The sequence below is a fragment of the Manacus vitellinus genome, unplaced genomic scaffold, assembly GCF_001715985.3.
Source record: "Manacus vitellinus isolate BGI_N305 unplaced genomic scaffold, ASM171598v3 scaffold_6_pilon, whole genome shotgun sequence".
NCBI classification, from domain to species: domain Eukaryota; kingdom Metazoa; phylum Chordata; class Aves; order Passeriformes; family Pipridae; genus Manacus; species Manacus vitellinus.
The window spans coordinates 17,753,586-17,770,004 of NW_021940750.1; the positions used below are offsets into that span (position 1 = coordinate 17,753,586).

The 16,419-nt window shown below is 36.4% G+C and overlaps 1 protein-coding gene across 19 annotated transcripts in view; it reads right to left on the minus strand.

Moving 5' to 3' along the window:
- The window catches only part of RALGAPA1 (Ral GTPase activating protein catalytic alpha subunit 1), a 142,416-nt gene that overhangs the window by 27,030 nt on the left and 98,967 nt on the right, over nt 1–16,419 (minus strand). For all 19 annotated transcript variants that reach the window (XM_029964221.1, XM_029964218.1, XM_029964207.1 and 16 more), the window contains 2 exons: nt 12,780–12,938; nt 10,811–10,938 (listed from right to left, as the gene is read on the minus strand). In XM_029964221.1, coding sequence (XP_029820081.1) covers nt 10,811–10,938; nt 12,780–12,938 — 287 coding nt within the window. The remainder of the gene's footprint in view (nt 1–10,810; nt 10,939–12,779; nt 12,939–16,419) is intronic.

Sequence of the window (16,419 nt, forward strand, 5' to 3'; positions counted from 1 at the left end):
AATATTTTTACATGAAGTTCATTCCATTTCCAGCTAAATATTTCCACATACTCTCTGGTTTTATATATAACCCCTTTGTCCAGTAACTGAAATACAGACCTGTAGCAGAACAAAGACAAACGATGTGCTAGTTTCTATTAATCTTTTTTTTTTTGGTACCTATGATCTTCTAATTCCTCTGTTGGTACTGGAAAGCATGCAGCAATGGTTTTGATTACCATATGCAGAGCGACACAGAAACAGTTTGCCAACATCTTATTCAACTCACCCAAAAACATCACTCTATCCCAAAAACGTTACTGTTTTTATCAGTGTTGATTGTTGCAAATAATCTCTCACATTTCCCACCAATTTAAATATCAGAATCCACCATACACAGTGCCATATACTTATTCGTATATATACACAGCTTTCAGTGTTTTAACGTACAAATCGTGCAAGTTGTTTGCACAGCCCTTACCTGTTATTAGGGTGAATTTATGACAAGAAAAGGATTAAATCAATAAACAATGCTGTCTTTTGCAACATAAAAATAGGGCTTAAATAGTTTAAAAACATTTCATTCTTTACATCTTAGAAACATCAGGAAAATTTGTTTAATCTTCCCCACTTTTATTCACAGATTTCTGAGAGCTATCAAAGAAATCTATATGAATTTTAACACCTTAAGGGGGCAAGAGTCTTAACATTTTAACAAAGAGCTTTTGTTATCCAAACTGTTTAATCAATTAATAAGGTTAAGTAGGTATTAACAAAAAACCTGTCACTTTGTGTTACATACAAGGCAATCAACTCTGCGTAAAATTGAATTAGTTTATCTTTTTCATCCCAGTTCAAGGACTTGTAGCCTTCTCCCTGCAAATTTTTGTTTAAAAGAGGAATTTACAGATATTTAAAACACATTTTAAAATGAAAGAGTGATTCCACTACTAACTTCTAATTTACCACATAGAAAAATTTCCTATGTTAAAAATATGTCATAACAAAGAACAATTTCCCTCTCTCAAAGCTGTCTGTACTGACATATCCAGACTCAGAAGTTCTAGGAGGATCATAAAACACATCACTGTTTTTCAGGATAGCCCTCTGCCATCCTTCTATTCTAAAACAGAATGCTAACAGCATTAAGCTTACTCATATTTTGCACAGTAATTAGTAGAACCAGTATTCCTCCTTCAGATGGGTAAATTCAATTTATGAAAGAATGCAGAAGAACCTAGAATATACTTTTCTAAGTAGTATAAAAAGATTTGAGTCTCCCCCATAACTGTCTGTGACATTAGCAGAGTACTCAGGCCTTTATAAGTGCAATTATTAGTAAAAAATTACATGACTAGAGTCAATTATTTTTGTCTCATTTGATATTTTGCATTTTTACCACTTTCAAGAGAATCTCATGTATTTCATTAGGGAAGAGTGACTAATGAAAAAAGCTGTACTATTAATTAAAATATGTTATAGATATCTTGTGATAACAACAGCATTATTATTCTTAAACCCATGCACTTACACTATATCTCTTTAACATGTGCTTCCAGCATCCTAGTTTAGGCCAATCATTTTCACCTCAGTGCCTGACAAGATCATGCAGAGATCTTTCTGGAAACTATACTAAGACACATGGAAAATAAGAAGCTGATTTGTGACAGCCAACACGGCTTTCCTACAGACAAATTGTGCCTGACAAATTTTGTGGCCTTCTACAACAGTGTTAAAGTGGTAGATGAGGCAAGAGCAACTGATGTCATTCATCTACCTGGACTTGTGCAAAGCATTTGACACTGTTCCACATGACATTCTTGTCTCTAACTTCGAGAGACATGGATTTGATGGATGGACCTCTCAGTGGATAAGGAATTATCTGGATGATCACACTCAGAGTTGTGACCAATGATGCGATGTCAAGAAAGCAGTGACAAGAGGTGTTCCTTGAGGGCTGGTACTGGAATCAGCACTGTTTGGCATCTTTATCGGTGACATGGACAGTGGGACTGAGTGCACCCTCAGCAAGTCTGCCGATGGCACCAAGCTGTGTGGTGCTGTCAACACGCTGAAGGGAAGGGATGCCATCCAGAGGGACCTTGACAGGCTTGAGAGGTGGGTCTGTGCAAACCTTAAAAAGTGCAAAACAGCCAACTACAAAGTGCTGCAACTGGGTCAGGGCAATCCCAAGCACCAGAACAGGCTGGGTGGAGAATGGATTGAGAGCAGTTCAGAGGAGAAGGACTTGGGGGTGTTGGCTGAAGAGAAGCTCATCACAAGACCACAATGCGCACTTGCAGCCCAGAAAGCCACCCGTACCCTGGGCAGCACCAAAAGAAGTGTGGCAAGCAAGCGGAGGGAAGTGATTCCCCCCTTCTACTCTGTTCCCATCAGACCCCATCTGGAGTACTGTGTCCAGCTCTGGGGCCCACATCATAAGAAAGACCTGATGGAGTCAGTCCAGAGGGAGGCCATGAAGATGATCACAGGGCTGGAGCACCTCTCCTTTGAAGACAGACTGAAAGAGTTCAGCCTGGAGAAGAGAAGGCTCCAGGAAGACCTTATAGCAGCCTTCCAGTACCTGAAGAGAGCCTACAAGAAAGCCAGAGAGGGACTTTTTACAGGGGCATGTAGTGATAGCAAAAGAGGTAATGGCTTTAAACTGAAAGAGGGTAGGTTTAGATCACATATAAGGAAGAAGTTCTTTACTGTCAGGGTAGTGAGACACTGCAACAGATTGCTCAGAGAAGCTGAGGATACCCCATGCCCGGCAGTGATAAAAGGAGAGGTTGGATGGAACTTTGAGCAACCTGGTCTAGTAGAAGGTGCCCATGCCCAGGGCAGGGGGTTTGGAACTGGATGATCTTTAAAGGTCCCTTCCAACCCAAACCATTCCATGCTATGATTCATATCTGCAGACAGCCCATTAGAAGCAGTAGAGAAGGTAGATTCTGTGGGATTAGAAACTGGGCAGTTACTAATGAAGGTATGTTTACTTGAACATGTGCAAATCCAGAAATGTTCCTAAAGAAAAGTATATATGAGTTTTGCTAAAAAAATCCCAGACTATAAACATGAAAATATACTGGATTACAAAATAGCTTTCAAGCTTCATACTTCAATTTACTCCTCATATTAAAAATGCATGAAAACCAATTGAAATTATGTGAAATTATGTTCACTACATGAAAATGTAGTAAACACAGCAGCTTTGTACGCCAATCTGCAAGTATTTCTTCAGCAGTTATTTGAAGTGTCTTATGACAAAGACTAAGGAAAGAGTTTAAAAGCCTATCACAAGTGTTGGCTCAATCAGTTGTCTATAGTGGCTAAAATCAAAGGCATTTAAAGTGATGCTTTGGAATTATTCATTGCAAAACAATCCTATTCTTTCAACAGGTAACTAATAAATCATGGCTGAGAACAGGCTTGCACTACCTCTGAGGTCCAATTGTTACTCAGAACACTGTCTACTTTTGCTCCCTGGCGTTGCATTTTATCTCTAATTGCACGATCAAGCCAATAAATTGGACTCAGGGGACAAAAACCCCCTACAAAAGTACCTACTCTGACAAAACCAGAGGTTGCAAGAAAATGCACTTCAAAAGAAGTGAGGCAAGATGAGACAAGCAAAGGAGAGGTATCAAGGCTTGAAAGACAGTCATTAATACTGACAGATTACTGTAATTCTGGCTGTCAAGGTGATCGATTTAAGCAGCATATGCCAATCAATACTCTTCTCATTTACTGAGCAGCATGAGATATATAGTTAGGCAAGATGTTCCTAAGACAGGATTTCAAACCATACTTAATGAACATAAATAGCACAATTTATGCTTTGGAATCTTGGCTCTTTTTTCACTTGGCCTTTTTTTTAATTTGGCAAACTTCAATGTGATGTTATTCATACAAAAGTTACTTTAAATTATTCTATTACACCACATTGCCATTGTGTATAAAATTCCTTTACATGAGATATTTTAAACTGTACAATTTTCTGTATAACATATTAAAATATTATTTTTTAATATAAACATTCTTAAATGCAGCAGTTATTTATGTGCTGTGCATTCTGCTTTTTTTGGCATTACTGGTTTGCCATTCTGAACACTTCAGTCATCCAAGTATGCAAGTAACCTGGTTTTATATCTTCCTGGTATTTCCCCTGGAATTTTGCTTACAGCAGTCTCTTTTTGTTCAAATATACTCGTGACATCACAGGAAAATACATTAATTGGATGCATTAGTTCAGGGGAAAAGTACTGTAAAGATAATAAAGATAGCTATTATTGTCATTGCATACCTACAAGGAGACACACATTAGTGCCATGGTCTAGTAACGGCAGCATTGGATCAAGGGTGGGACTTGATGATCTAGGAGGTCTTTTCCAACTTGGTTCTATGATTCTATGATATACACATGACTCTATAGAGCAGTGACCAGTGACAGACCCAAGGGAATGGCCTGAAGCTGTGTCAGGGGAGGTTTAGGTTGGATATTATAAAAAGGTCTTTCACCCAAAGAGTGGTTGGGCACTGGAACAGGCTCCCCAGGGAAGTGGTCACAGCATCAAGCCTGTCTGAGTTCAAGAAGTGTTTGGATGATGCTCTCGGGTGCATGGTGTGACTCTTGGGGGATGGTCCTGTGCAGAGCTAAGGGATGAACTCACTGATCCTTCTACGTCCCTTCCAACTCAGCATATTCCACGATCTTGTGAAAACTTCTCTCTTATATTTAGGTTGTCTTATAATGCACAGAGAAACTATTACATGATGTCTTTGAAATCTTCAGTTTTTTATGTTATATCATTGTATGCAGGAAATTAATCACATTTTTAATTATTAAAAGATCAAATACATTGGTAGCAAAGCTAGGATTTGGAGAACAGCAAAACTGAGCAATTCAAAGAACAGGAAAGACTGAACATCATATTCTGTACCTTATGATTCTTACTTGAACTTGGAACTTTTTGTTGCTAAACAGTAAAACAGATTTTAGAAATAACTCTATTTCCTTTTGGAAAAAACTTATACATGGCTCTTACTTGAACTCATATGAAATAAAGGGCTCTTACTTGAACTCATATGAAATAAAGCTACAACGGCAGGACTCAGGGATGGAATAAATATTCACTGAAATCCTGAAATTTTCATTTATTTGTGTAAAGCATATAAAGTAGTTAAAAAAAAAGGGTATCAAGCATTATTAATGTTGGTATCTTCTCCCCTGTGATGACAGAAAAAATTAGTAACAGGTATGTTAAAATCTTATTAAATGTCCTGTATAAAAGTTGCATTGCCTGAAATATAGCAAAGTTTGCAGTCTTGGCATATGGCATATCAAAAAAATTCTAAATCAGAAAGTACTAGAAGAGTAATTATAATGTCATGCATTATTCCTTTCACTATACCAAAACTAAGAGAGAGCAACCCTTATGCCTCTCCCATTTGATACACAGTTGGCATTGATACAGTATCACTCTACTCACTTTTTTACTTACAGATGCTCATGCATCTCTAAGATAGAAAACTTACTGGACCTTGAGGAAGGGAAACGGGCGTTGTCAAAATCAGTGCTTTCCAGCTTTAACTTCTAAGTTTCTGTACTAGTGAGAAATCTTCAAAATCTTCACAAGTTCCATTTTGAAAATGCAAATAAAACAAGTATTCTTAATTAAGTGAAACAACTATGGCCACAGAATCTGAATAATTCTCTTTACTCACTGTATGCCATAATAAAGAACATTTTCTTTATTTTTCCAGTGCCTGCAGTTCTATCTTGAGGCAGGAAATGGTCAAGCAGGCACAGCACACAGCAACCCTTCCAGTTCCAATAAAACCTTTTCTTGGGGCAGTTGAGTACCACCTCAAGAAAAAAAGCTTTTGCTGGGTGATCAGTTTTTAATACAGAGTAAACTTTTAACAAGCCACTCACAAATATTATTTTACTCATAAATAAGTTACTGTCTTGTCAGACACCATATGGGGTTAATATCTTCCCTTTTTCTGGAAGACAACTGTCAAAAGATTAGCTACAATACATCAAGTATCAACTACTTAGTCATACAATACCAAAAAAATAGGAGGATGTCAATTTTCCAGTTTTGATAATGAAGATTAATTTATCCAATAATTTAGGTTAAGATTTATTTGATAACATTTTTAGATGGAATACTTAAAGTAGCATTATGTTTCTGCTATTTAAATTAATTGATTTCATGTGACCAAAAAAAAAAACCAACAAACCCCCCAAAAGAAATGCCAGTTCTTGGCATTAGGTCAAAGATTTTGTAGATTATTAGAACGAAGTGAAAATTAGGTTATGATGATTAAGGATAAAACAGTCATCTATACTCCCGATGTCTAAAATGTCAATACATTTTAGATTTAAAAGATGCTAAATAGAATTTCTTCCTGTGTGTATAGCTATATATTAGGTAGCATCGTTTGGTAGGGGAATACTAAGTAAGACAGAAAGCACAGTGTCTGAAGTGCACTATCTGAAGTGTAGATAGTTTGGAATAATTATTAACACTCTAAAGTTTGTGTACAATGTGCAAAAAGTGACACTCGTTGTTTCACAGCTGGAATTTCACTCCCAAAAAGTTTCTAGTATTTTTCCTGCTTTGTTGCAATAATTTTAACAAGTTGGATCACTGGAGGTGCCTACTATGCCAAGGTATACCTCTTGGCATCTGGCTAAAATCTGCTGTTTATTCAGGAAGTTCAAGTAAAATTTTATATGAAGCCACTCTTTCTATTGTTTAAAATATTTAATATTGATCCATTTCCCACACATGGTTGATTCTGAATTCAGAATGTGACAAAGACCTTGCTCTGAGATGCGAACCAAGAATAAAGCCATTCATACCAGGAATTTCAATGTAATTTAGTAAATAAGGAGTATTTAACAATCTCCTAAATATTGGCCTCCTTATTCTACATCACAGTGAAAATGATTGTTCTCAACATTCAGTCCCATTATTACCCCTGCATTTATGACTCTTACAAGTCTTCCTAGCATATGTGCAGCTGGAGTGTACTCAGGAGATAAGCATGCACTTCTTAAGACAACAACAAATGCAATGAGAAGAAGAAATACATCAGCTATGAGAGAGATAAGGGGGTACTGCTGCTTCACTAGCAAGACAATACAAGTATTTTGTGTTTGTCCTCCGCTACTGTGTGCATATATGCCACCTGTTGGTGAGGGGGTACTGGTACAAAAAAGCCAGTCCAGCAAAAGACAATGAGGGACCAGAGAATCCTTGAAGGGTAAACTAAAGCGAATTCCACAAAACGATGTAAAAACTCTGCCACAAATAGCAATATGCTCTTCACACTGCTGCAGCAATGAGAATGTCAAGCATCAAATAAAGCAGGATACCTGTCATGCATGACTAATGCCTGCTGATGAATTTAGTATATATTTAATCTTAAAATACTACAATATGGAAACATATTATTATGGTATTATAAGTAAAGAATAAAAACACTGAGCAGATAAAACCTTTAAAAATCACTAACAAAACCAAATCTTCAAAGTGTTTTGCTATCTAAGTGTGCTATCAGAGATGTCAAAATAATGTCAGAAAGAGGAAGGTGACTGACAGAATATGTCAGTCTCAGAAAGCTACTTCAGACCGTACAGCACATACTCAAGGTTAGGGAAGACTATAAGAGAGAGATGAGCAAAATTTCCTGTATCCATGCAACCATTATTATGCCATTCACACGTACTACCCATTGCCACATTGTGATTAACAGACCAGCGCATTAAGGAAAAAGTTGCAATCAGGTTACATGAAGAAGACTGAATATCCCTGCTGATTACAAATGACAGCTGATTTTTTCAGTCAGGTCTGCACTTAGAAAATGCACTGTCTCAGAGGATGGATAAGCTCTCCTTGGAAGTAGGAAGGCCAAACTCAGTGCCAATTTCTTCCCATCCCATATGCAAGCAGATCAACACAGTCCTAGTTTCATTAAGAGTTTACCGTGATCCATCACCGCAAGGATCTACAATGTGATATTATAAACATTCTTCAAAACCAGATAAGCAAAGACATACATATATGTTTTTAACTCCCTACTCAGTCAAAAGGTGCCCACCAAGTATTACACAGCACCATGAAACCAACCACACCCCTGCAGGTAGGGAGACATCCATACACTGGCTTGGAAATTAACGATTTCTGCTGGTCTACTACTGTAAAAAGAAGAGCTAATACAGGAATGTCACACAAAACACATTTCAAGTACTACAAGTCTCAAGTACTCTTGTGCACTTGAGATCCAAATTTAACTGGATTTCCACTAAGCACCATCAATGTTCCTAATAAACTAGCATTGCCCCAGTATATTAGATACTCATAAGTAAGTAAACAAAGATTAATTTCAAGCAGATCACTTCAGAATTCTCTTTCACTGAAACCATTATGCTTCTGAATTTGTGGAAATCCTTGATTATCAGCTTCAATTCTCCAGCTTGGACTCTGCTTTTGGTGTACCTTCTGAAAAATAAATTTTGTTCCCTTTTTCCTCCCTCTTTGAATGTATTGTTTTCATCACTCTAGCCCTCTTCTTTGCTCCAGCAACACTCCAACACAAGGAAAGACTACCTTGATCAACGAATCCTGTCTGTTTTCTGCAAGAGACACTAAGTCTGGCAGGGTTTCCAGAAAGGCTATTTAACCACAGACCATAAAATACGTCTGCTCCCTACACCCTTCAGTCCATTGCAAACTTAAAAGCCAGTAGTGAACTCCTGCAGCCATAGCTAAAATATCCCAGAGGAAAAAAGCGGGAGACAATAAAGACAGTCCTTGACATCTTCAATTCCCTGCTATTGCAGGAACATAATTAGATTCAACTTTCAAATGTTCCTAGATAACAGACCTTGTCCATGTTACAGGAAACATCCAGTCTTTGCCATTCTTGTATGAGGGAAAATTCCCTCTTGACCTCAAGTCTTGCCATGGCTTGAACACCAAGAGCATGAGCATGTCCGTGACATTTTTAACCAAGAGGATTTTAAACCCCTAAGAGCTAGGCCAGACGTCGAATTGTAACAGTTTTTGCTGTTCTCCACTGACACAACTGATTCCACCATAGCCTAATTCAAGTCAAGGGAGTTTGTAGAGTTTCTTCTAATCTCACATCAAGCAAACAGCTTTTAAAGAACTTCTCACGACTCATTTTTATTTTTACATTATCATACTAAACACCGAATTGATATTCCATCCAAGCCAGATGGAAAAAGAATTCCACCAACTACTTAACAAAGCCACCCTTTAACATCAGTGCCCAATCAAGTGGTACTTCAGAAGCTTCATAACCAAATGATGATGTGAAACCCACCAACCAATGCATCTAATATCAAATACACATAATGCTTTCCCATTACCTTGTTAACCATATTAGGAGACACACCAACATTTTAGTGGAGGCCACATTATGTCATAAATGACATGCTGTGCTTTGATGCATATCAAAAAGTACAATTTTGAGAACTGAATTAAAAACGCAATGCACGGTTCTGTGGAACTGGCCAATTCCTAGACATCGAGCTGCCAAGCTGTGTTCAAAGAATTTATTACAACTTTCATATTCTGTAAAGAAGTTTAAATACATAGGTTTGGGGGGGGTGTTGTACTGAAAGTTTGTTATTTCAAAGTAAATTGTTCTCCAATTGCTCATCACTATACATCAATATAATGCTATAAACCATCATTTTTCATGGTATAATGATGATGATAATACATTTTAAATTCTTTGACTAAGCCACTTGAATAATGACAAAAAGATCAGACCTTTCCAAACATAAAAATATGATGAATCAACATCTGTCATCTACAGAAATGGCATAAACATCACTTAATGTGATCACTTAAAACACATCCATCATTCATCTGATGTGATCACTTAAAACACATCCATCATTCATCTGTAAATCCATTTCATCATATCTAATCCAAAACTCTGCAAGTATTAACAGTCAGTCACAGAAAAAACCAGTATTTTAGCAACAATCTGTCACATGACAAATACTAGTATTTACAGCTTGGTTGGAAATTAAGCCCAGAATTTCTTTTGGATTAAAATTTAAACTTATCTTTCAATTTATGAAATTCAAAACCAGTATATTCTTGCTGATTTAATTAACATGTATATAACAGAACTCAATCTTAAGATGGGAAGTATAAGTGATTGACTTACCTTATATTTTTTAATTTCTGTTGATAAATCTTTTCTTCCAAGAGCAGCCCTTCCAAAAACTAAAAGAATGAGACAGCCTTTTCTGACACATTTACTAGGACACCAACATCATTTTGACAACAAGTTGGTATTCTGAGCTGAATAACAAAATCTGTATGACAAAAATTTAACAAATTCATCTTGAAAGAAAGCAGCATCCTCGGAATTAGAAAATAAAACTTAAGTCTCTCTAATATGGGATAAATGCTTGATCTATTTAAGGAAGAAAAGATCATTAACATCACAACATTGCTATTTTAGAAAGACTACTCACAAAATGGTCATTAAAATAATTTTCTTAACAAAAAAGTGATAAATACATGTAATAAAACAGAAACAAGCAAATTTTCAGCACTGAATCTATTATTTTAATTAAAAAAAAGATGGTCTTCATCTGAATACTCTTCTATGGGTTTAAGTTCCCTAAAGGCAGGCACTGTCACCATTAAAAAAAATATTTTCCCTATATTAATCCAACAAAAAAAATAAAATGACAGAAAACATGAAGGTCATATCTGTAGAACTGCAAGGGAATGCATATGCCTTGGAAACCACTTGAGTGAAAGGATACAAGTTTTGGTATAATGGGATTAATGATTTCAATGCACGGCTTGCATTTATAGCTGTTGCACGAACCATAATAGGTAGAATTTTTCCATTCACAATAGCACCATCAAAGAGTGGACCAAAAAATGGAACCTGAATAAAAAATTTAGAAGTTCAACATAAAGCAAGATCTTAGCTGTAACAATTAGCAATCAACATTAACAATAGAGCACTCAAATATATCTCTTTTTCCCTCCTCATTGCTAGATTATCAAAGCGGTCATTATGCTACATGTCAGACCTTTTCTCTTGTGGAAATATACAGCTTGATATCCTTGGCAACAGATAACACAGTATTTGAAGAAAATTAAGCAACTATTTGAATACTATGTCTCATCAAAGATTTTTTTCAATATTTGCTGCCAAAATCCTAGTAAGAGTCATGCCTATGATGTTTATGAGGTTGAAAGGCTAGCTGACAATACTGTAGGTGGTAGTAAGCAAAAGCAATAATTACTCAAATTTTAAAATAGCATGTATCATGGCTTTAGATATTAACATGTTCATAAGGACCAACTCACTGTGCAACTGTCATACAATTACCGGTGCATTGACCCTTCCCTTCTATTTTCTTTTATTCTATCTGTTCTGCCCTTCTACATTATCTATACAAATGGACTGTAAGCCCTTTACAGGAGAAAGTCAAAGTTTGGCCTCTTCGGACCCTAAGTGTAAAGCCTTATTTGTGAGATCAGTAGAAAACCTCAATATTTAGTACAGGTAGCACCCAAGAGGTATACAGAACAGATAGATCTTATGTTTTGGCAAAATTCTCTACTTGGCATGATTTCTCCAATCATCATTGTGCAATTAAAAAAAAACCCAACAAAATAAACACTCAGTATTAACTATCTGCATTTCCTGTACATTTGAATAAAGTTCTGAAGCTGATGACATAAAGCAGGTCAAGAGCAGCAAAATTTGTGCATCAGCTCAGTAAAGGGAGCAGAGCTGCAAAAGAATTTTAGATTCTATATTTTTTTTGCCATCATTTAATGTAGTTCTGAGAATACTGAAATCTGATGGAAGTTACTTCTTTCTTCACATACAAGAACCTCTTTTTGGACTAACAACAATCGCTGTTTTCAACAGTTCTCATTTTCCTTCTTAACCTGCATGCTCCCAATAAGCCATCTATTTGTATTTAAAGTAGCAAAAGAAAGAATAAACTTATTAATTAAAAATGTAAGTCAGTAATAACAAAACTGAATATCATTTCATGCATATCAACACCCATCATAAAGGAGTGTTTCTCTCATATACCTCATTTATTAATATTAGTGCTTCTAGTAATATTTAAAGTATAGAAATTCATGGCCAGTCACATCACACACAGAAGTTAGGTAGTACAAGAACTCATGACTACTTTTACTCAGTCAGCGTTCACTACCCTAAACCACTGTTCTAAGAACAAGGCCAGCACTGACATTAGAGGAACAGTCATTATAAAGAATGTGTGTTCATATGCCTCAGGGTTGAATGGTCTTGTTTTACTGAATAATCTCCAAATTCTTGTGCGGAGTCAAGAAGAAAGTGATAACTAGCTTTGAGAGAAAGAAAGGAGTATGACACGGATGGAGGAAGTTGGAGCAGACCATTATTCAACTACCTCAGTTATGTATCAAATTTGACAAAAAGGTTTGGCAAGTTTATTTTAATATTTAAATTATTATGCAGAATATTCTAGCTTTTTCCTAGATTATGTTGTTAGCAGATATGCTTTACAGGATCAGGCCTTTGCAATTTCAAGTTACTGATTTAACTATGCATTGTACTCACTGAGCTCTCCCTTTTCCTCCTGCCACCACTGCAACTGTCAGTGCTCAAGACATCACTTTGTTGGACCAGTCTATTATACCAAGACCTCAGAATGTAAACAAAACTCACGTCATGTTAAACATATGAAGAAAACACAAAAGAAAACAAACCCTTACCTCAGGCTTTTTCATGATCTGGATACTGAACATATGGTTTTTCATGGGATAGATAACTATAAGAACATCACCAAATTCTGTTGGAATTATTCCTCTTCTATAATCTCGAGTGTGCTCTGACCAGACAATGTGTACTTCATCGTTTCCTAAATGTCTTAGCTAGAAAATCAGGGATAAAAACCTATCAGTTTAAATATCCTTAATTAATATTCTATAGCCATACAGCTATATAAAATGCACATATTTCAAAAGGACAAACCCACTAAAAACAAATGAAGAAAAATGAGTAAAAAAACCCAAATTACAGTATAGTTCTTTTACAATTTCAGTGTGAATATTAGTTGACAGTATTGGTTTGTGCTATAGATTTTTATATACTGGTGTCAATTTCTATTTAAATTAACAGATATGTGAATGTTTTCTACTGAAAGCTAAAATTTTGTTGATGTTATCCCAAGGATGTAAAGTGGTTCAACTTGATTTACTAAAATTTGTTCCAGACTGTCATCACAGATAGGCAGCAAATTACTAAATTCTATATGAATGTTTTAAGTATATGAATGAACATCTTTTTAAAAGCTGGGTATCTGAGCACTTAACCCTATAATTCCAGACAAATTCCAAACTGCCTGCCACAAACACAAATTGTTTAAAGGAGAATAGCTACTGCATTTTCCATAGCCCCCAAATTAACTAAACTAAATGGTCATTCCCCATGAAACCAGTATAACTTTGTAAAAACAGCACCCCACCCCCCAAAAACCCCTTCAAAATGGCTTTGATCTGGCTCAGAATGGCCAAATGGGTTCCTCAAAATCCATGGTGTAATCATATAACCAGATTAAGGAATTTCTTCAACATTCTGGAATTATCTGCACTGAAGCTCCAAAACGTTCCTTCTGCTAAACATAACCATCTGACAACAAATGTTCACATTATGCAGAGAGGCTTTATGTATACTGATCAAATATATTCACACTATTAAACATCAGATTCTTTCCAGTAAGCATTATTTCTGAAAATTCAATCTGGAATCTCTTTTTTATCTCCTAGTGCATCACCGGTTACAGCTGACAATTGTCTTCACCCCCAGTTTTCAATTTGTTTCCACAGCTTTAGGTAGGAGGAGTTTGTCAATCACCTTGATGTTATTCAAAGGACTGCACTGTGAACTGCTGTTAACAGGTAACATACAGATACCATTTTGGGCACATACAAAAAGCTATTGTAAATAAAAAGGCAACAATTTGCCATACTCATTTTCAGAACACAACTGAACTTTAAATAAAAGCAAAACATATACACAGTCTTCAGAGAAATTTCACTGCAAGTATTCACTTGTTTATTTTACAAAACCTCCTGGAATGCTACCTTCATCTTATCTAAAGGCTTTACCAGTTGTCAGTAGCAGACTTAAAAAAAAAAAAAAGAAAAAAGAAGCTGTCTCTACTCATCTCTTCTAGCTTTAAATTGTATCAGACTGAAAAAGGGTTGTATTTCTATGAAAAAAGGATTTTCTTCAGTGTTGAACTGGGTAAAGGACAGATGGTATCAATACCCTCCTTCTTTGATGCTCAACAAGTCATTTGTTTTGCCTAGACCAGATCGTTCATATGTCTAATATACAATGGCTGCAGTGCCTTTGAAGTGAGTTGTTCTTTCCTCTTGTGTAGATGGCTGAATTATTTTGAATAACACTTAGTTAGGGGTGCTCTTGTGCCAACAGCAAAACCAACCCAACAGAAGAATTGGTTATAACAATATTCACTACACTGAGCTTTATTTTACTAGATTAAAATAAAACCAGGCAGCAACCTGAATGACCTATGTGCAACACACAAACAGCAGATGCAGAAACCTTGGATAACATGTAACCATGATGAACATCATAAAAGACAACTAATTGCAGAATTGCTCTGAGAGCCTGAACCTCTCCTATCTTAAGAATCACAGAACCATTTAGCTTGGAAAAGATCTCCAAGATCATCAAGTCCCACTGTTAACCTAACATTGCCATGTCCACCACCAAACCATGTCTCTAAACACTGCATCTACAACATCTTTTAAATACCTACAGGAATGGTGACTTCACCACTTCCCCGGGCAGCCTGTTCCAATGCTTGACAATCTTCTCTGTGAAGAAATTTTTCCTAAAATCCAATCTAAACCTCCTCTAGCATAACTTGAAGCCATTTCCTTTAGTTCTGACTCTTGTTCCTTGGGAAAAGAGACTTACCCCAACATCCCACAACCTCCTTTTGGTTACTTGTGGAGAGCAATAAAGTCAATAAGAGTGATAAGAGAGCAATATGAAGCACACTTAGCTGTTTTTTTTTCCTGGTGATAGCTTGGAGCACTTCCATACTTGCTAAGATAAACTTCAAAATACACTACCAAAAAACCCCCCCCCCAGCTCCCAAAATTATCCGAAAAGCAACTTCTCCTTCTAACCCTTTTGTTTTGTAGCAAAAAGTTAATTAAAGAAACTTTGCATTTTGGCACCAGAACAGACTTTTCCATTGATTTTCATCATGGCAGAATTCTATTTTTTCAGTTTACACAAGGTTTGGCTTCACTTCATTCTTCTCTAGCATCACTGTCTAATAAACTGTTATCCTTGGCCTCCTCTCTTTGCCACAGTTAGTCATCTCCTCCAGACATACATGAGACCATTTTCAAAATGGATCAAAGACATGATCCAAGTGGGGAAAACTAATCCCCAAGTTTTTGTTTTAAACTCAGCTCATGTAACTGTACTGGTCTCAAACACAGCCCAAGAAAACAACTTGTTGGCACCTTTTTTTGAAGGTGCAGGAGCAGAAAGCAGGGTTGTCACCTTCTTAAATGGCTTTATCACCAGAGAAGTCAATGAGAAATTGCACCTCAGATTTAAAAAAAAAACAAACTAAAAATTCTCATTTTGCTTCCTCAGTGAAGTGACAGTCAAACTAGCTGTTGAAATATGACAATGATAGGCTATCAGGGACTGATGGGCTCACACTTAGAAGCCAGTGAAAAGCTCAGGGAGGATGACACTGCCTAGCCAAAGAGAAAGCATGAGGCAAATCAGCTGCGACATGAAATGTGGAATGTAAAAAAACTACATGATCCTAGGTTGAGGGATGGTCATTTGAAGCACTGACTGAACTCACTGAACTGACTGCCAAAAAGCAATACATCCATCACTGCACTGCACCATTCCTAATTCAGCAACATTGAACTATTCGCTAAAAGAATTATTTTCTCCTTTACTTAACATCTTTGGAGACAAAAAACTCATTGAATTATTAGAAACAAGTGATGGTGACAGTGTATATGCCAAAGAAATAATCAAAACCATACAGAGTTTAGATAGTGTAGCTTCTTGAGAGCATCACTGCCTTTGAATTTAATTTCTCAAATGTTACCCCCATGTACCTGTTACTGACATCTGCAACTAATCAGACAGGACACCAGTTCTTGCACTTCCGTGAAAGCTATCCAGACAGCGCATTGCTACTGATGCACGCTTTCACATTAGACTAATATAGATTTTGGTGTGATAGAAGTGTACTGTGTGGTTATTTCAGAAGGATTACTGACAAGGGACACATATTTTTGGATATTTGGTACTAAAGCCATTAGTGACTTTTCTCTCCAA